The sequence below is a fragment of the Manis pentadactyla genome, chromosome 1, assembly GCF_030020395.1.
Source record: "Manis pentadactyla isolate mManPen7 chromosome 1, mManPen7.hap1, whole genome shotgun sequence".
NCBI classification, from domain to species: Eukaryota; Metazoa; Chordata; class Mammalia; order Pholidota; family Manidae; genus Manis; species Manis pentadactyla.
In genome coordinates this window covers 83,461,842-83,482,950 of record NC_080019.1, presented here as the reverse complement: position 1 = coordinate 83,482,950, position 21,109 = coordinate 83,461,842, and the positions used below count along the sequence as shown (strand labels likewise).

Sequence of the window (21,109 nt, the reverse complement as noted above, 5' to 3'; positions counted from 1 at the left end):
ACACTTTACAAATCCTAAGAACAATCATCAAGACAACAGAAGTCATAAAACCAATGCCAGAAAGGGATGACACTCAATAGTCAATCTTGCCCCAAATGTGCTGAATGGTTCTTTTTGCCTTCAAAGCCAGAACATAGAACCTATTACTGCAAGTTAATCTTCTGAAGTGTATGCAATTTAATCCAATTCAACACATATATATGTGTGTGCTTGCTTCGCTGTTAGTTTGCATGGAGTGTGAAACGTGCTATATTATGACTGTGTCATCCCAGCCAAATGCTTCCAAATGCATGTATAACTTGCTTAAAGAAGTTGAGGAAGGTGCTGCAGACAAAGCAGAATGTGACAGGTATCAGGTATAACAAGGTGACAGTAAATCAAGATCAGATATTTGAAACCATGTGCTCTTTTCACATAGTATAAACACCACACTACACTTGCATTTTAAAAACACATGTAAAACTATAGAAAGAGGAGCTGAATATTTACATAGTTAAATTACCTATTAATTATAAAGGGCAAAATAGTGGCTTTGCAGTGGAGAAATCTGGTAGGTACACCTTATCAGTCTCACCACCAGTACTCGGACAGTGAGGTAGGGTGCACTGAGACACACATGGCATGGCTTCCACTGTGCCCCTACCCTCATAACTAATCATGAGGAACTGGACAAACGCAAATCAAGGAACAGCCTACAAAATAAGTGGTCTGTCCCCTCAAAATATCAACATCAAGAAAAAGAAAAGGTGAAGAACTGTTCCAGAAAAAAAGACTTGAAAAAAGAAATGACAAAGGCAACATGGACTGTAGATTGGATGAAGACTGAGAAGACTGATCTCTGGAGAAACTAAGGACTTTGCTCTAAATCACCCAGCCTGCCACTTGGAGTAACACCCAAAGCTCTTTCCAAAATGCCAGACATAGGGGTTGGGGTGAACTCCTAAAACCCATATGTTTGGTAAATATTTTCACTTTTAGCCTTAAGCATTCTTAGATCGAAGCTTTTTTACTCTACCATAACAAACTGTACAGTAAGAACTTGACTTTCATGGATTTGACATTCACATCAATGATCCTAAAGACCCATGAACTATAATACTCTGTAAATAAACTGAGTCAAAAGAATCAGTGACTTCTCCAGCCTGTAGTACCCAGGCCGCGGGAACATCACCCGGGGGTGGCATTCAAATAAACTACCTGGCCCTTTGTTGCCTCTCTTCGCCTGCTTACTTCGGTCGGAATTTATTGGAATTTATCTTACATATGGTGCCAAAACCCGGGAAGGAGCGTGAGTGCAGGGCCCCGACTGGCCACCGGTGGCTCCACCCCCTCCTTACCCGACCCGGGACCTCAGCCTGCTCTCCGCTGCATGGACTATTTTCCAGTGAGTCCCTCAGTTTCCCCCAGTCTGTTTCCCTCCCTAACTCTGTTTCACCTGGTCCGTTAGAAATCGTACGTACATCCAGGTGGCCCACCCTCTGCTGGCATCCAACCTGCCCCTAGCCCTGCGGTATGGGAGACGTCCCTCACCCAGGCCCCAGGACGTCTGCGGGCATCTGGCCCACCCCTGTCCCTGCGGTGGGGGAGACGTCCCTCACCCAGGCTCTCAAGACGTCTCCCCTGACTTGGTGTGCTTGGGACGCTGGGTGCTCCTCTCAGCGGGATTAGTTGGGAAGTGGCACAGACATGGGGAACCAGCCCTCGAAAGCAGAGGCTCAGACCCCGCTGCAGTGTCTCATTTCTAATTTGGCTACTCTATGTTTGTCCCGGGAGGTTCGCAAATGGAAGCTAGTCTTTCCTTGCTCTGAGGCCGGGCCTCAGTATCCCTTGGACAATCAACCTCGCTGGCCCCCTGAGGGAACTTTTGATTTTAGCCTCCTCATCACCTTGATTAATTATTGCCACTAGAGCAGAGAGTAGGGTGAAATCCCATATGTGCAGGCTTTTTGGACTTCATGCTCCCGCCCAGACCTTTACGTTAAGTGTTCAATGACTCAGGTTCTCCTGGCCTGATCTCCAGTTAAAGATTGTCAGCCTCTTCCTCTGCTCAGTCCTTCCTTTTCAGATCCACCAGAAAAACCTCAGTTGCCCGCCTCCCTCAGCTCGCGATCCCCTCCCCCTCTCTCCACCACCATCTTTAAGTCCTTTGTCTTCACACGTGTTGCCGCCATCTTAAAGTCCTGCATTCTCAACCATGCTGTCCTCCTGCCCTCCTCTTCCGGTGGCTGCACCACCCCCTCCCCCTCTCCTTCCACCTTCACTGCCCTCTTCCCCCCAAGAACATGCTCCTCCCGCCCTCTGGTTCCAGAAGCCACAGACAAGAAGCTGAGGAGAGGAAGGCAATTAGATATCAGTGACTCAAGTCTTCATATCGGTTTGTCTGTCTGTGTATATGCTTTTGTGTGGGAGGTGTTGCTGACAGTAGTCACTGTATCTCAGTTTGTACGTTTGTCTAGGTGTATAGATGAAAAATATTTTATTTAAAAACAAGCACTTGTGAAAATTGGGCATTCTAAAACTTCCAGAAAATCTCATAAAAATGTTAAGCATTAATGCTAATTTGGATTTCGCTGAGGCAGGCATGTCCTCGTTGTTATCAGCTGCCTAAGTTTACCTAAGGTCATTTCAGTCGATGTTATCTCTAAATCTTTTAAGAATAAAATGCTTAAAGGCTTGGCTTTGTCTAATATTCAGTAAAGGTTTTGTAAGTAATCTAGCATAGTTGCTAAAAACAAGTAAACAAGCCTAGCAAATAAATATCTTAATAATAATATTGTATTAATGTATAACAGTGTATATATATGCAAATAGCCTGAGAATTTTTGTAGTAACCAAAATTCTTAAAGTTTGCTAAGTTATATAGACATATTTTGTGCCTAATAAGAAATTGTGCCATAAAGCACATTTCCAAAAATGATAATATACATTCATAGATGTATCAATCTGAAGAATGCTAGTGTAACAGTTTACAGTAGTCTATTTCTCAGTGTTCACTAAAAATTAAGGTACCTAATGGTTTTAAGTTCTAATTAAAACTACTTAAAGTAATAAAGAAAACATTTCTGCATGCTAAAGAATGTGTCTTTTGATAATAAAGAGTAACTTTTTTCTAAAGTGCAGCTGTTTATTTAGAGAGAGAACTCTAAATATAAGAAGAAAGTTGTAGAAAGTTTTGGAAGAATTTAATATGGTCATGCTATATAAAATTAAAGCAAATGAGTCTCGGTATCAAGTACACAGCAAAATTAGAATTTTGTTTTCAGTTAAAAAGACAAAGTTTTCTTAACTGTTAGTCTGCTCCTAATATTGAAAGATTGCAAAGGGTTCTCTGTTTTATCAAAGCAGTTTCTCATGCTTAAAGTCTCAGTGAGTTGTTGGAGTATTTAAGAAAATGAGATCTTAATATTGAAAGGACTAAAAGCTGAACTTTGCTAACAACTGTGTAACCCTCTTTATTTGCCTTTGAGGTATTTTGTTGTCATTCTGGTTAAATGGATAAGTATTGCTTCATGGCAACCTATAATCCTATTTAAGCAAGTGCCAAAAAAAAAATCAAATTCAAAAAGGTACTTTTACCTCTAGTTAACTCTGATATTTTCCAGAGGGCCCCTGGAACATGTCAGAGGAACTTTTTCTCATTGGAGAAAGTATTTGGCTAATTTGGCTTATTTATCTGATATATAACTACCTGCTTAATAACCTGGAAAGCACTGTCAAAGGGAATGATGCTAAACTTTGTTATTGAATGTTTTATATTACAGAAATATCAGAATTTCCTTATGTCAACTGTCTTACAGTAAGCTCTTGTCAGGTCTTTAACCATTGTCATTTGTAAGTCTTTTGTCACTTATAGTCACTGTATTATTACTCCTAAGCTAGTAAAGAACTAGATTTCAGCAGAACAGGTATTAGTTATATAGGATTAAGTAAACTAAGGAAGATGATTTTGTGGCTTTTTGTTTCAAATGTTGTTGATAAAGTGTTTTAAGCTTTTTTCTCTTAAGCTGACAGCAGTTTAGTAAATGACTGCCTTTATAAGCAGAATTGAAACTTTATCTTTCTCTCTACCTGATCCCTCCAGAATTTAAAAACTCTCAGTGACTATTTTTATATTTCATGGCAGTATGTTTCTTTGCACAAGTTCAATAAGAATCTGCTTTCCTTGTAAAAGGACCAATTAAAAACACTGGTTATATTACCAAGGCTTTGACTAGAATGTCATACCCGAGAGACATGTATGTAAACTCAGATATGAAAAGACAGCTTTAAGGAACTAAGATTGACTTTATAAAGCCAACAAAGCCCCTTCGAAGAACTAGCCTGATACCTTGCTGACAGACTTCCCAGCAGCCTTACCAGGTAAGTAAAGAAGGTCACTACCTGGCAGGCGCAGGAAACTCAAGAATGTCTTGAGAACCTCAGAGAAGAGAAGAATTCACCCAAATGTACAGGTACTGCAGGCACAACCTGAGGGCAAGTCTAGCTTGGCTTTCTGGCCTCAAGAAGCCTTTAAAAGTCCAATCTGAAATTCCTTATAAAAAGTTCCAGCAAAAGAGTGGAGCCAAGATGGCAGCATGAGTAGAGCAGCGGAAATCTCCTCCCAAAACCACATATATCTATGAAAATATAAGAAAGACAACTCTTCCTAGAATAAAGACCAGAAGACACAGGACAACATCCAGACCACATCCACACCTGCGAGAACCCAGTGCCTCGTAAAGGGGGTAAGTTACAAGCCCCGGCCCAGCAGGACCCGGGCGCCCCTCCCCCCAGCTCCTGGTGGGAGAAGAATAGGCAGAGCGGGAGGGAGACGGAGCCCAGGACTGTTGAACACCCAGCCCCAGCCATCCGGACAAGAGCGCAGACACAGTGCATGCGCGGGGCCCTGGATACTAGGGAAACAGGGCAGCAAAACCGGTGAGCGGGTACCGGAGGCCTGGCACTGGAGGACGTAAGAAAAGCGAGTGGCCATTTTTTCTTATTCTGTTTCCTTTTGGCGAGCGCTTTTTGGAAGTCTTAAAGGGATAGGGACCCCAATACTAGGGAAACAGGGCAGCAAGACCGGTGAGCAGATGCCTGAGGCTGGCGCCAGAGAATAAAGAAAAACGAGTGGCCATTTTTTTTTTTTTTTTTTTGTGGTCGTTGTTTTGTTTTGGCGGGTGCTTTTTGGAAGTCTTAAAGGGGCAGGGCGGGACACTTAATCCAGAGGTAGGGAATCCGGGGATCTCTGCGCACCCTAATCCCCTGGGCTGCAGGGAGCACGGAGGCCACTTACGGAGATAAATAGCCTCCCGGCCGCTCCCCCTCCAACACGACTCCACCATTTCGGAGTAGCTGCCCAAGCCAGGCCACGCCCACAGCAACAGCGGAGATAAACTCCATAGCAGCCAGGCAGGAATCAGAAGCCCTGTCTGCGCGCAGCTGCCCAGCACAAGCCACTAGAGGTCGCTGTTCTCCCAGGAGAGGAGGGACACAAACCAATAAGAAAGGAAGTCCTTCCAGCCATCACTCGTCCCAGCTCTGCAAACTATTCCTATCACCATGAAAAGGCAAAGCTACAGGCAGACAAAGATCACAGAGACAACACCAGAGAAGGAGACAGACCTAACCAGTCTTCCTGAAAAAGGATTCAAAATAAAAATCATAAACATGCTGACAGAGATGCAGAGAAATATGCAAGAGATATGGGATGCAGTCCGGAGGGAGATCACAGATGCCAGAAAGGAGATTACAGAAATGAAACAAAGTCTGGAAGGGTTTATAAGCAGAATGGATAGGATGCAAGAGGCCATTGATGGAATTGAAACCAGAGAACAGGAACGCATAGAAGCTGACATAGAGAGACATAAAAGGATCTCCAGGAATGAAACAATATTAAGAGAACTGTGTGACCAATCCAAAAGGAACAATATCCGTATTATAGGTGTACCAGAAGAAGAAGAGAGAGGAGAAGGGATGGAAAGAATCTTGGAAGAAATAATTGCTGAAAACTTCCCCAAACTGGGGGAGGAAATAATCGAACACACTACGGAAATACACAGAACCCCCAACAGAAAGGATCCAAGGAAGACAACATCAAGACACATAATAATAAAAATGGCAAAGATCAAGGACAAGGAAAGAGTTTTAAAGGTAGCTAGAGAGAAAAAGGTCACCTATAAAGGAAAACCCATCAGGCTAACATCAGACTTCTCGACAAAAACCCTACAGGGCAGAAGAGAATGGCATGATATATTTAATACAATGAAACAGAAGGGCCTTGAACCAAGGATACTGTATCCAGCACGACTATCATTTAATTATGATGGTGGGATTAAACAATTCCCAGACAAACAAAAGCTGAGGGAATTTGCTTCCCACAAACCACCTCTACAGGACATCTTACAGGGACTGCTCTAGATGGGAGCACTCCTAGAAAGAGCACAGAACAAAACACCCAACATATGAAGAATGGAGGAGGAGGAATAAGAAGGGAGAGAAGAAAAGGATCTCCAGACAGTGTATATAACAGCTCAATAAGCGAGCTAAGTTAGGCAGTAAGATACTAAAGAGGCTAACCCTGAACCTTTGGTAACCACGAATTTGAAGCCTGCAATGGCAGTAAGTACATATCTTTCAATAGTCACCCTAAATGTTAATGGACTGAATGCACCAATCAAAAGACACAGATTAATAGAATGGACAAAAAAGAAAGACCTATCTATATGCTGCTTACAAAAAACTCACCTCAAAGACATGTACAGACTAAAAGTCAAGGGATGGAAAAACATATTTCAAGCAAACAACAGCGAGAAGAAAGCAGGGGTTGCAGTACTAATATCAGACAAAATAGACTTCAAAACAAAGAAAGTAACAAGAGATAAAGAAGGACACTACATAAAGATAAAGGGCTCAGTCCAACAAGAGGATATAACCATTCTAAATATATATGCACCCAACACAGGAACACCAGCATATGTGAAACAAATACTAACAGAACTAAAGGGGGAAATAGACTGCAATGCATTCATTCTAGGAGACTTCAACACACCACTCACCCCAAAGGATAGATCCACCGGGCAGAAAATAAGTAAGGACACGGAAGCACTGAACAACACAGTAGAGCAGATGGACCTAATAGACATCTACAGAACTCTACATCCAAAAGCAACAGGATACACATTCTTCTCAAGTGCACATGGAACATTCTCCAGAATAGACCACATACTAGGCCACAAAAAGAGCCTCAGTAAATTCCAAAAGATTGAAATCCTACCAACCAACTTTTCAGACCACAAAGGCACAAAACTAGAAATAAACTGTACAAAGAAAGCAAAAAGGCACACAAACACATAGAGGCTTAACAACACGCTCCTAAATAATCAATGGATCAATGACCAAATCAAAATGGAGATCCAGCAGTATATGGAAACAAATGACAACAACAACACTAAGCCCCAACTTCTGTGGGTCACAGCAAAAGCAGTCTTAAGAGGAAAGTATAAAGCAATCCAAGCATATTTTAAAAAGGAAGAACTATCCCAAATGAATGGTCTAATGTCACAATTATCAAAATTGGAAAAAGAAGAACAAATGAGGCCTAAGGTCAGCAGAAGGAGGGACATAATAAAGATCAGAGAAGAAATAAATAAAATTGAGAAGAATAAAACAATAGCAAAAATCAATGAAACCAAGAGCTGATTTTCGAGAAAATAAACAAAATAGATAAGCCTCTAGTCAGACTTATTAAGAGGAAAAGAGAGTCAACACAAATCAACAGTATCAGAAACGAGAAAGGAAAAATTATGACGGACCCCACAGAAATACAAAGAATTATTAGAGAATACTATGAAAACCTATATGCTAACAAGCTGGGAAACCTAGTAGAAATGGACAACTTCCTAGAAAAATACAACCTTCCAAGACTGACCAAGAAAGAAACAGAAAATCTAAACAGACCAATTACCAGCAACGAAATTGAAGCGGTAATCAAAAAACTACCAAAGAACAAAACCCCCGGGCCAGATGGATTTACCTCAGAATTTTATCAGACATACAGAGAAGACATAATACCCATTCTCCTTAAAGTATTCCAAAAAATAGAAGAGGAGGGGATACTCCCAAACTCATTCTATGAAGCTAACATCACCCTAATACCAAAACCAGGCAAAGACCCCACCAAAAAAGAAAACTACAGACCAATATCCCTGATGAACGTAGATGCAAAAATACTCAACAAAATATTAGCAAACCAAATTCAAAAATACATCAAAAGGATCACACACCATGACCAAGTGGGATTCATCCCAGGGATGCAAGGATGGTACAACATTCGAAAGTCCATCAACATCATCCACCACATCAACAAAAAGAAAGACAAAAACCACATGATCATCTCCATAGATGCTGAAAAAGCATTTGACAAAATTCAACAACCCTTCATGATAAAAACTCTCAGCAAAATGGGTATACAAGGCAAGTTCCTCAACATAATAAAGGCCATCTATGATAAACCCACAGCCAACATTATACTGAACTGCGAGAAACTGAAAGCATTTCCTCTCAGATCGGGAACTAGACAGGGATGCCCACTCTCTCCACTGTTATTTAACATAGTACTGGAGGTCCTAGCCACGGCAATCAGACAAAATAAAGAAATACAAGGAATCCAGATTGGTAAAGAAGAAGTTAAACTGTCACTATTTGCAGATGACATGATACTGTACATAAAAAACCCTAAAGACTCCACCCCAAAACTACTAGAACTGATATCGGAATACAGCAAAGTTGCAGGATACAAAATCAACACACAGAAATCTGTGGCTTTCCTATACACTAACAATGAACCAACAGAAAGAGAAATCAGGAAAACAACTCCATTCACAATTGCATCAAAAAAAAATAAAATACCTAGGAATAAACCTAACCAAAGAAGTGAAAGACTTATACTCTGAAAACTACAAGTCACTCTTAAGAGAAATTAAAGGGAACACTAACAGATGGAAATTCATCCCATGCTCATGGCTAGGAAGAATTAATATCGTCAAAATGGCCATCCTGCCCTAAGCAATATACAGATTTGATGCAATCCCTATGAAACTACCAGCAACATTCTTCAATGAACTGGAACAAATAATTCAAAAATTCATATGGAAACACCAAAGACCCCGAATAGCCAAAGCAATCCTGAGAAAGAAGAATAAAGTAGGGGGGATCTCACTCCCCAACTTCAAGCTCTACTATAAAGCCATAGTAATCAAGACAATTTGGTACTGGCACAAGAGCAGAGCCACAGACCAATGGAACAGACTAGAGAATCCAGACATTAACCCAGACATATATGGTCAATTAATATTTGATAAAGGAGCCATGGACATACAATGGCGAAATGACAGTCTCTTCAACAGGTGGTGCTGGCAAAACTGGACAGCTACATGTAGGAGAATGAAACTGGACCATTGTCTAACCCCATATACAAAAGTAAACTCAAAATGGATCAAAGACCTGAATGTAAGCCATGAAACCATTAAACTCCTGGAAGAAAACATAGGCGAAAACCTCTTAGACATAAACATGAGTGACCTCTTCTTGAACATATCTCCCCGGGCAAGGAAAACAACAGCAAAAATGAGTAAGTGGGACTATATTAAGCTGAAAAGCTTCTGTACAGCAAAAGACACCATCAATAGAGCAAGAAGGATCCCTACAGTATGGGAGAATATATTTGAAAATGACACATCCGATAAAGGCTTGACGTCCAGAATATATAAGGAGCTCTCACGCCTCAACAAACAAAAAACAAATAACCCAATTAAAAAATGGGCAGAGGAACTGAACAGACAGTTCTCCAAAAAAGAAATACAGATGGCCAACAGACACATGAAAAGATGCTCCACATCGCTAATTATCAGAGAAATGCAAATTAAAACTACAATGAGGTATCACCTCACACCAGTAAGGATGGCTGCCATCCAAAAGACAAACAACAACAAATGTTGGCGAGGCTGTGGAGAAAGGGGAACCCTCCCACACTGCTGGTGGGAATGTAAGTTAGTTCAACCATTGTGGAAAGCAGTATGGAGGTACATCAAAATGCTCAAAACAGACTTACCACTTGACCCAGGAATTGCACTCCTAGGAATTTACCCTAAGAATGCAGCAATCAAGTATGAGAAAGATCAGTGCACCCCTATGTTTATTGCAGCACTATTTACAATAGCCAAGAATTGGAAGCAACCTAAATGTCCATCGATAGATGAATGGATAAAGAAGATGTGGTACATATACACAATGGAATACTACTCAGCCATAAGAAAAGGGCAAATCCAATCATTTGCAGCAACATGGATGGAGCTGGAGGGTATTATGCTCAGTGAAACAAGCCAAGCGGAGAAAGAGAAATACCAAATGATTTTACTTATCTGTGGAATATAAGAACAAAGGAAAAACTGAAGGAACAAAACAGCAGCAGAATCACAGAACTCAAGAATGGACTAACAGGTACCAAAGGGAAAGGGATTGGGGAGGATGGGTGGGTAGGGAGGGATAAGTTGGGGGTAGAAGTAGGGGGGTATTAAGATTAGCATACATGGGGGGGTGGGAGGAAGGGGAGAGCTGTACAACACGGAGAAGGCAAGTAGCGATTCTACCACATTTTGCTATGCTGATGGACAGTGACTGTAAAGGGGTTTATAGGGGGGAGCGGGTATAGGGGAGAGCCTAGTAAACATAATATTCGTCATGTAAGTGTAGATTAATGATACCAAAAAAAAAAAAAGGCAGTTCCTGTGTGGTGACCTCCAATGAGTTCTACACAAGAGTATAAAGGGCATATAAAAGTGTAGGCAAAGGGCCTGTTTGTGTTTATACAGAGGATCAAAGCCTAATTGGGCTACCCCAAAAATGAACTAAGATACGATATGAAAAAGAACTTCCAACATCAGCACTCTCTGGAAGACTCATGCCAGAAGATGATCATCAAAAAACCCCAACAAAGATCCACGCACTGCTACAGCTGTAGATGCACTCATCCCACCAGTTCCTGGACTTGCCATGGGAATGAGGAAGGAGATAACTAAGCTGGCCTGTGCACACAGTAAAACAACAAATTTGACTGGATCTATACTGTAGGAACTCAACCAAGAATTAGGAGAAGTGCAAATTGTAGCACTCCAAAATCTTACAACTACAGACTATTTACTGTTAAAAGAACATATGGGATGTGAACAGTCCCCAGGAATGGGTTGTTTTAATTTGTCTGATTTCTCTCAGACTGTTCAAATTCAGTTGGACAATATCCACCATATCATAGATAAGTTTTCATAAATGCCTAAGGTGCCTAACTGGTTTTCTTGGTTTCACTGGAGATGGCTGGTAATTACAGGTATGCTTTGGTTATGTAACTATACTCCTATTATGTTAATGTGTGTGCGCAATTTAATTAGTAGTTTAAAACCTATACATGCTGAAGTTACTCTACAAGAAGATATGTCAAAGAAATAATCAATCTTCCCATGTTTTCTTCCGCCTGCTACTTCTATAGCTTTTATTCTTCCTTCCTAATTACAACCCTTAAATAGAATTCATGCCTCATATCAAATTTACCGAGTATCATAATTCTTCCAAGTGGTAAAGATACCTCAAGACAAATGCTGGGCATAGAAGCCACAGGGCATTAATATGCAAAGAAGTAAAAAGCTAACCTTTTCAAACAATAAGGCTTCTCTCTCACTTAACAACTTTACATTTCCCTGTTTGGCCCCGGAAGATGACTGGTTAGCCAGAGATGGGTAAGATTCCTCAAGGGACGAACAACCTAAGACAGGCACAGTCGCAGGGGGGCCATCAGGTGAGAAATTGGGGATCAACAGAGGTGAGGCTTAGAACCTCACCCCCCCTGTTCTGAGAGAAATCTTCTGCATATGTGGATGTTTTATTGCCCTTGTCTAGCTTGGATTAACACATAGTCTACAGGCACACACCTGATCATCTACATTTGCTCTCTTACAACACTAAACTATGTTTTCTACCTTTATCTTGTATCTACCTACCACTTCAGCATTTTATTAAAAATAATAATAATAAAGAGAGGAATGTGGTATCCACATATAAATCAAGTATAAAAATCAAATGAGTATTCATATATGAATTGACTGTTTATAGTTCATAATGCATGAGCAAAACCGAAAGTTTCTGTGATGACTGCCCTTGTACTGTTCACCATGTAACTTATTCACCATGTAAGAATTTGTTCATTATGCTTCAGAAGATTGGAGACTGACAAAAATTAGGCTTGGGGTGGATTAATGATTGTGCATTGAGCATTGACTCCCCTATACAGAATTTTATTGTTGTTAACAACCATTTGATCAATAAATATGAGAGATGCCCTCACCAAAAAAAAAAAAAAAAGTACACACTTCCAATTGTAAAATAAATAAGTAACCAGGATGTAATGTATAGCATAAGGAATATAGTCAAAATATTGTAACAATTTGGTATGGTGATAGCTGGTACCTAGAATTATCATGTATATAAATGTTGAATCACTGTGTTGTACACCTGAAACTAATATAATACTGTGTGTTAACTACCCTTCAATAAAAAAGAATTATCTAAAAAAAAAAGTTCCAGCAAAGCATATTTAAAAGAGCCTATGTAATCAATTGCTCTTCTTGCTGCACTTATGCAAATAATCAAGCCAACTGTTAATTATTTTCTTAATCTAGCTACTTCTAATAAAAATGAGGGTGATTTTAGAGAAAAGTATTGTTTCAATAATGCAGTCTTATCTATACTAAATCCCAATACTAGTCATTGAAATGTAAACTCGATCCAAAATTCCAGTCCCCCATAATGGCCTGGGTAATGCCTCTGCCTCACCCCTTAATAACAGTTTGTGGTTTACTCTTAATTGCCCCATGTGCTTTAATGTTCCTTCAACAGCGCATGGCAGAAATTTCACACATAAAAGTTAATCAACTGTTGCTGCATGAGTACTCGCCCCTCCCGACTGAGCCTTCGGCCATCAACCAGCCTTAAACTCCCCCACCAGGACGCCTCTGTCAGCCGAAAGTAGCCAGATCGAGTCATCGCCCATTATGACCAAACGGCTGGAATGTTAGGCTGCAGGCAACAGGGGAAGGGGGAGCCTGATGGACAACCTCAGGCCTCACCAAACAAGGCGAAGAGATCAACAGGTTCCGGTCTGACAACATTCCAGAGCCTGATCGGATAACCCTCCCAACTAGAGCTCTTCCCCCAAGCTAAAGGATTAGTGGTAACTTTCCAGTACTTGGCTAAAGGCCAATGAGAGACCCCCATGTACCCTAGACGAGCCAATCCTCGCGCCAATGTACACCTTTGCTCTCCCTCCCCCTGCCTTCTTTAAAAACTTGCTGCCTGCCCTGCTGGGTGTGACTTCTCCGGCCTGTAGTACCCAGGCCGCGGGAACATCACCTGGGGGTGGCAGTCAAATAAACTACCTGGCCCTTTAAAAAAAAAAAAAAAGACAGAATCATGTGTGTTATGTGACTTACAAAAGAAAACATAGCTACCAGGAGAACTTAATCAACCATCCACTGGGGGAGCAAACAGTAGAAATCTAGCTTTGGGGGACAGAAAATAATCCCCCCTGAAAACTATCTTGTTACAATGGTAAGAAAATTAATGGTGAAAGTAATGAATCCAACAAGAAAGCCATGATTCTTGGCTGGAAATAAGAGCTAGGTTTCCCCCACTTGGTAGAGGATATCATATGGTTCTGGTGATACATCTATCTGGGATTCCTAAAAACTACACCTTCTTTGCAAATGACGAGGGTCTATCAGACTTGGACATGTCCTAAAATTGTTTTAAGTTTCACCTGGCAGTATCATTCCTGCATGACCACCCTTTTTTGCTTTTTTGTGACAGTTGAAATCAGATTTAAATGAGTATCAAGGAAAACAATGACAGGAACAAGTTACCAAAGAAAGTGAAATGAATCTAAGGAAAGCATGAGCAGTCTCTCCACTAGAGCTGCCAATCTACAAGTTTCAAGGGTTTGAATGGGGGCAAATTTAAAAAGAAAAAACATACACTTATAAATGCTACAGGACTAATTACTTATTTATCTTTAAAATTACTGAGCATCTTCTGTATGCCAAGTACAGTCCTAGGAGATCCAGCACTGAACAAATCTGACTAAGTTTCTCATGCAGAAATCTGATGGCTGGGCGTGAGTGAAGACAGGCAATTAATAAATCAAGATATACCATGAGCTCATGTTATATTTTAATTTATTAATTGTATTAAGAGCTATGAGAAAAATAATGCAAGAAAATACAGCACAGTGACAGGGTGCTGATGTTTTGACTGCAGTGGTCTCAGAAGGCTTCTCTTAAGCAATGCCATCTGAGCTAAGACAGCAATGGGTGGGTGGGAAGCAGGCCACATGGACATCTGAGGGTGGGAGGGACAGCGGCACCCACAGGTCAAGGCCCTGCAGTAGCAATGTGAGCACAGGCTGCTGGCACTGGCCGAGGTACACATCCCAGTGAGACAGGGGCCATGAGAGGATTCTGAGCATAGGCGTGAAGCGTGACTTATGTCCTGGTAACAAGGTAGAAAGCTGTCATTAGAGCAAGAACAAAAACACCATCAGCCGGAGGCCCCGGTAACAGAACAGGCAAAGGTGGTGGTGCTTCAGGGCAGTGACGGCAGAGGCAGAATGACTACTGGTAGGATCTGATGTTTTGTAAGTAAAGTGGACAGATTTGATGAGGGACTGAATGTGGAGTCTGGAGAGAAAGATAAAAGACCAGAATGACAAAATTATCCACCCAGGGACTACACGTAACATTTACTAAGGAGAAGTCTGAGGAGGACCCAAGTTTAGGGATGGTGAGAAATCAAGGCTTTGATTTGATATACATTAGGTTTCAGATGCCTATCAATCATCAAAGTGGAGATGGCTCATGAGCAACTGGATGTCCAGGCTCCAGAGAGAAGTATTAATAAGTGCATATATACATAAACATAAAATATGAACACACATAAATAACAAAATTGTAAGTACATATAAAATATAAAGAGAATTGCACATATATGTTTGAGTATATGAATGAAGGGAAGTCCAAGAAGGAAAACATGAAGAAGGAAGGAGAGAAACATGAACATTACACTGTTTATGCTTCGGCACCACTTGAAAATATTGTGATGAGAATATATTACTTCAGTAATCAAAAGGGAGCATTTCTTTTGTTTTCCCCAATAATCAGCAGGTGATAAAATAGCTGACAAAAAACAAATTAGAAGTATAGAATTAACAAAATACTACTGTGAACATCAGAGACAACCATTGTTAACTTTGGGGATTATTTCCTCCCATTTTTTTCCCCTAGATATTTAAGTATTGTCTATAAAATACAGTTTGTTTCTTTTTCAGGACAGGTCATTTTTGCTTGTCTGTTTTAACACACATGAGAAAATGCTGAACTTAAAGGTGGCAACCATGGAATTCATCCACATTTTCTTTTGTTTTTGCATTTAAGTTTTCATGTGTTTGGAGTGGGCTCCACTTCCCAGCTCCTCAGGAGAGCGGAGCCCAACCCCCCCACTCCCTGACTCACTCATCTAGTTGGGTGCTGCCTAGCATCTCAGGACAGCTGCACTTCCTGTCCTTGCTCCTCAGAGCTCTGAAGTCAGGGCCTCCCTTAAAAAATCATAAACATGTTTCCATTTCATAGTTATATGTTTATTTAATTTTTAATAATTATTTAATACAGTTATTAGTTACCTAATCTTTATATATAATTCTCTGTGCACAGTTCTAATGTAACATCGGACCTTTTATAAAGCATGCTTTAGCACCACTTAAATGAGCCACTGTCTATTCACCAAGAGCGGAGATTCTGACAATAGCTTCCCTTTACTTCATCCAACAAATACCTACCACGCACCTGAATGAGCACACACTCCTGTGTGTGTGTGTGTGTGTGTGTGTAGTTCGGGGGGAAAGATGACACAAAATTTTCAAAGGTAATTTCAGACAGTGCAACATGCTGTGAATAAACTAACAACACACAGGAACATAACCATGAGGAAGGGGAGGAGAGAGGGAATGCTGTTTGGTTAGGTGGCCAGAGAAAACCTCCTGAGGAAAAGACACTTGAGCCAAAGCCTCAGTGAAGAGGAGGCAGCATGCAAATGTCCTAAAGAAGAGCAACCCAACCACGGAGAAGAGGCAATGCAGAAGCCCTGAGAAAGGAGAGAGCCTGGTGGTGGACAGAAGGAAGGCAGTGTGGCCAGAACAGAAAGGAGGAAGAGGGGGCAGATCATGGTCGGCCTCAGTGGCCACAGGAAAGATTCTGGCTCTTTATTCAAATTGTAATCAGAAAGCATTGTTAAGTTACAAACAGGGACACAATGTGATCTGATGTAGGCTTACCAAGTAGTGTGGAAATTGTGGAGAGACTAGAATGGAAGAAGCCAAAGTAAAAGCAGGGAGACAAGTTAGGAGGCCGCCACTGTACCCAGACAAGAGGTGATGGTGCCTCGAACCAGCATCTCAGTAACTGTGGGGTGAAAAAAGTGCTCAGATGCAGGACTTACTTTGAGGTGCCCCCAGAAGACCTGCTGAGGAGGTGGGGTCCTGGGCCTGAGTGAGCGCTAAACGGCTCCTCCACGCACACCCTGACCTTGAGCCTCCCCACAAGCTTATCACTCACCTTGCTGGTTATGTCGACAGGCTCCAGGGAACAGAGACTTGCAGACTCAATAATGAAATGTAAAATGTACCACACTGCCTCACTTACCCAAATTGGGATCAGTAGCCTGACGTTTCTTAATTTTAGCTTCAGAAATAGCAGAGTAATAGGCACAAGTCATCTTGATCAGCCACGTTGCTCGAACCATTGGCACGGAATATTTAGCTAAATATGCAAAAACATCTTCTTTTTTACTAAGGATGGGAACCTAAAAAGAAGTAACATATTTATAATAAACACATATTATGTTCATCACTAGGCCAACATTAAGGGAAGCAAAAGAAAGAGAGTGTAAGTCCCCGTTGCCTATAAGAAACTATATCCTTGATAGATTTTTAAACACTATGAAGGTTAAAAAAAAATTTTAAGCTGATTTTCATTAAGAAGAGAATCAAAACTATGTTCAGTATATCGGCAGCACATCTTTATCAGTTGTGCATTCTTGTTTACAAAAAATTATTTTCAAATTCTCAGATGCTGATAGCTACTCATCCTATCATCAAAATAGCGAAAATAATTTCCTAACAGTCCTCCAAGGGGTTTATCTCAAAATTGGAAGGGACAGATCAAGTGAAAAACTGTCCCCATTCTATGTGTTACCAAAGAACATTTTTTTGTATAAAGCTTTCCAACTGTAGCATTTCATAAGAATAACAATTTCCAGAAAGCTTCTAAAAGTGCCTTTAGCCCACAATTTAAAATAGAGACTAAAATGATGGATCAGTGAATCTGCCTAATAAACACTGAGCTAGAAATAGCAGGGTAATTAATTCACTGGTTTAAAGTAGACACTTGAGGCAGTTAATTATTTCTTCCAGACCACAAAGGTGCTATTTAACAAATTAGTATCCCAATGTACTACTGAATGGTTTGAAAGAGTTAATCCACTCTTCAAGAATTCCTCCTAAGTATCCTAGGAATAGCCCGTTCATCTGTATGCAATTTATTCAGTTTCTGAATACAGAGGAAGATATGGGCAGAGTACATCAGCTCTGATGCAGCAGGTGGGAGCACTGGGACTGAGCTCCATGCCTGGCCCCAGCCTGTCTGGTTAAACACATCACTCCTACGCTCTTCATCTACAAATGTGGTAACACCAATGCTGTTGCCTCAGAGAATGGTTAGAAGGGTAAAAAGCAAAATAACTACATGTATTGAAATTATAAGAATTTTTATTCTGTTGCCGGTTTCCAAGATTTCTCCATGGCAGTCACACTGTTTTCAAGCCACGGAGGTGACCCTCTCCTAAGAGGACCCTCGACACCACCACCAAGGACATCAAGAACCCTGATCTTGTGCCCCAAAATCATCTTTGATTTTCTGCCGGAAATGAAGGCTTCAAACCAACTAACCAATTCACATAGCATGGCGTTTTTCTCTTAGTCAAATTCTAGCTCAGACAGTGGATTTTTTGCATCATACATATGTTACAAATTTGACTATTCACACATTTGATACAAAGTGTGATCCCTAAACTAAAAAACCCATATTTTTTGCACATGACCCTTTAAAACAAACTATTTCACCTCGTTCTTATAGACGAAACATCAAGGTGCTTGAGTGCTGTAGGAAAAGCTTCCTGGTTGGGCACTGAGACGCAGTGTGCCCCACATACTGCGCTTTATGGGCAACCTACTAGACCTTTGGTCAAGTAGAGTTCCTGCCTTCAGAACATAACCCCTGTGCATAGGCAGCTACACAGCACAAACAGAACCAGAGGGTAGATGAAAGCCACGCAGGCCACAGCTGTAAGATGCCCACTCTGCAGACCACTGTGATGCATTTTGACAAAGAAATTCCCTAAAAAGTTAGCTTACAAGGCACATCCTTCATGGAGCACAAGGCTCTGTATTTACTATGGTGTAGGCCAGGGATGAGAAAAGCACAGGCTTATATATTCAGTTCAAGACCTGAGCTGTTCCTTTTCACTAGAACATATAGTATGAGATCTGTGAGTGAATTTTTAGCATTTAAGGTCAGGTCACCTCTCATTGAGTACACCAAAAAATTATAAGATCAAGGCCTAAAAAATAGGCAAATGCAAAAAAGTAAAGTTAGTGCCTCCAAAGAAACATTACTAATAGTGTCTTTTATAGATGCCTAAGGATTTCTTTTGAACAGCAACTGAGAGAAAAATTTCTTCTGACCATATGAAATGTTTAGACAAAACAGCAAGTAAAACTGAGCTACAGGTCTTATTATTAACAAGCCAAGGCAAACCTTTACCTCAGTGCCTACTGGCAGGACCCTAAGAGAAATGGTTGGCCCAAATCAAGGGCTTTAGAATTCAGAAGAAAGTTATGTGAAGAAGGTTACTTAATTAAGGAAGAAGACACATATTGATGGTTTTGTCAAATTTACACTTTGGGCCAGCTCAGGAAGGAAAATACGTTCACACTGACTCAAGTATGAATTCATTACAGTCATGGATTCAATTTTCAGCAAAAGAAACCACCTGACTTTACCTTGTGGCTGAACCTAGGCAATCACTGGACAGCTGTTTGGTTTCTACATCAAGCTAGAGCTGCTTCTAAATACCAAAAGAAAATGAAGACACGTGGCAGATGATGGTTTTCCATCCATCAAAGGGATCCCCTTGAATCAACTTCCCCTGTGGATGCATGTTGCCATCAGCATCCTCTGTTTGCTAAGCAGTAGTAGAGGCAGAAGAAGACCCCCACAGACCACAGGAATCAAAGTAACCTGAAATGAACACATCATTCCTAGTGAAGTGTTCAAGAGCTAGAAGTATAGCTATTCCTAGGGGCCAGAAATCTCCTTTTCCAAATCCACCTGACAGTGATTGAGTTAAAAGGCCCTTTACAGGTCACTGTTGACCTCTCTGTGGCTAAGTATGTGGAGTACTGTGGATTTATGAATGGAAAACCAGGTCTGGAAAGCTGACCCATCCCACAGAGGGAACTATTCTGAACCTAGATCAGAGCTGGAAGATGACTCAGGAGCTTAACAGGAAAATGAAGGTCCTCTGCACTAAGCCATCTCACAGAGAGGTACCAGAAATTAAAGACAACATATTGGAGCTTTCTCATATGAAGACATCCAGAGAATGTCACCTTTTAACCAATTCAAAGAGATTTGCCTTCTCAAGAAGACGATATGCTGAGAAGGGGAGGGGAAGGGATGGACCCTTGAAATGCCGAAGAAATGAATACTTTAAGGTATAGTCAATGGTTTTATAAAGAAAACATGTTTAACTTTGCAAAGAATTAATGTCAGGGCTTACCTGAGGAACACCTGACTTGGCCAGAGGCAGCTCCTAATAAAGAGAGAAGAACAATGGCTAATACACTGCACCGTGATTCATCTCCCTCCTAAAAGATGAGCGACCACTAAACCCCTAAAGGAAGGGCATTGATTCCTCATCGTATTCATTTTCAGGAAATAGCCAAAAAATGTATTCTAAAAGCTTATAAAAAAGACGAAGGTGTCAGGCTGAGAAGAAAGGTGTCAGGCTGGCTACATGGGAGTTGAAGGCACTACACAACATGGAGTGTATGGATTATGGATAGAAAGCCATCGAATACCAAAGGAAGCCCTCGGACTTCTACGGCCTTCAGTTACACTTCACAGGCCAAGTGGGCCCGCATGGTAAAGGTTCACCACTGGAAAAGAAATGCTCCATGCTTCAGCCTGTGTGGAGACAGAGCCACTACCGCTGACTGCTGTTCTTTTCAAGGATTTCAGTTGCCTTTAACGACTAAAATCTATGCAAGGCACCACAATGCTATGACACTAGGGCCAAAATAAAGCCAACTGGATCTGTAGGCACTGTTTTCAAAGAGCTACTTTAGAAAACAAGCAAGCAGATTAAAAAAAGAGCTCTCCTTCAAACTGGGCCTGTACCAAACTAGTTCACAAAAACTTAATATCAAGAGCAGAAGATGGGCACCCCTAAAACTGAAGGGTGCAGGGAAGACGCGAAAGACCCATGGGGTTATTTGAAAGGTACATAAGAAGTCAGAGATCAAGACTAAGGGGAGTTTTCTATTTCCATCTAAATTTCAGGACATTTTATATTATTTGGACTCTAAGATTATTGAATCTGTATTATCAATTTTCCACTTAAGGAAAATGATCAAAGACAAAGATTTTTAAAGAACCTTCTTATCTCACCCTCCAAAAAAGCCAGGAGCTATGATTGAATCTGCTCCTTTTGTTCTAAACATTTCAAAAGTTTTTCGAGTACACACAGAATCACTCTTTATCTTACTTGTTAGGAAGGAGAGTTAGCTTAAAAGGTAGTTACTCTTCAAGACAAGGAAATAACATCAAAACAAGGATTTCCACACAACAGTTTGGACATCCTGGCCTAAGAAAACTGAAAATGAACACTGAAATAAATGATGTCTTATTGCCTAGTC

At 40.9% G+C, this 21,109-nt stretch overlaps 1 protein-coding gene across 1 annotated transcript in view; it reads right to left on the bottom strand.

Moving 5' to 3' along the window:
• Positions 1-21,109, bottom strand: part of MED12L (mediator complex subunit 12L) — a 326,362-nt gene that overhangs the window by 271,398 nt on the left and 33,855 nt on the right. The window contains 1 exon segment of the mRNA XM_057499138.1: positions 16,776-16,935. Coding sequence (XP_057355121.1) covers positions 16,776-16,935 — 160 coding nt within the window.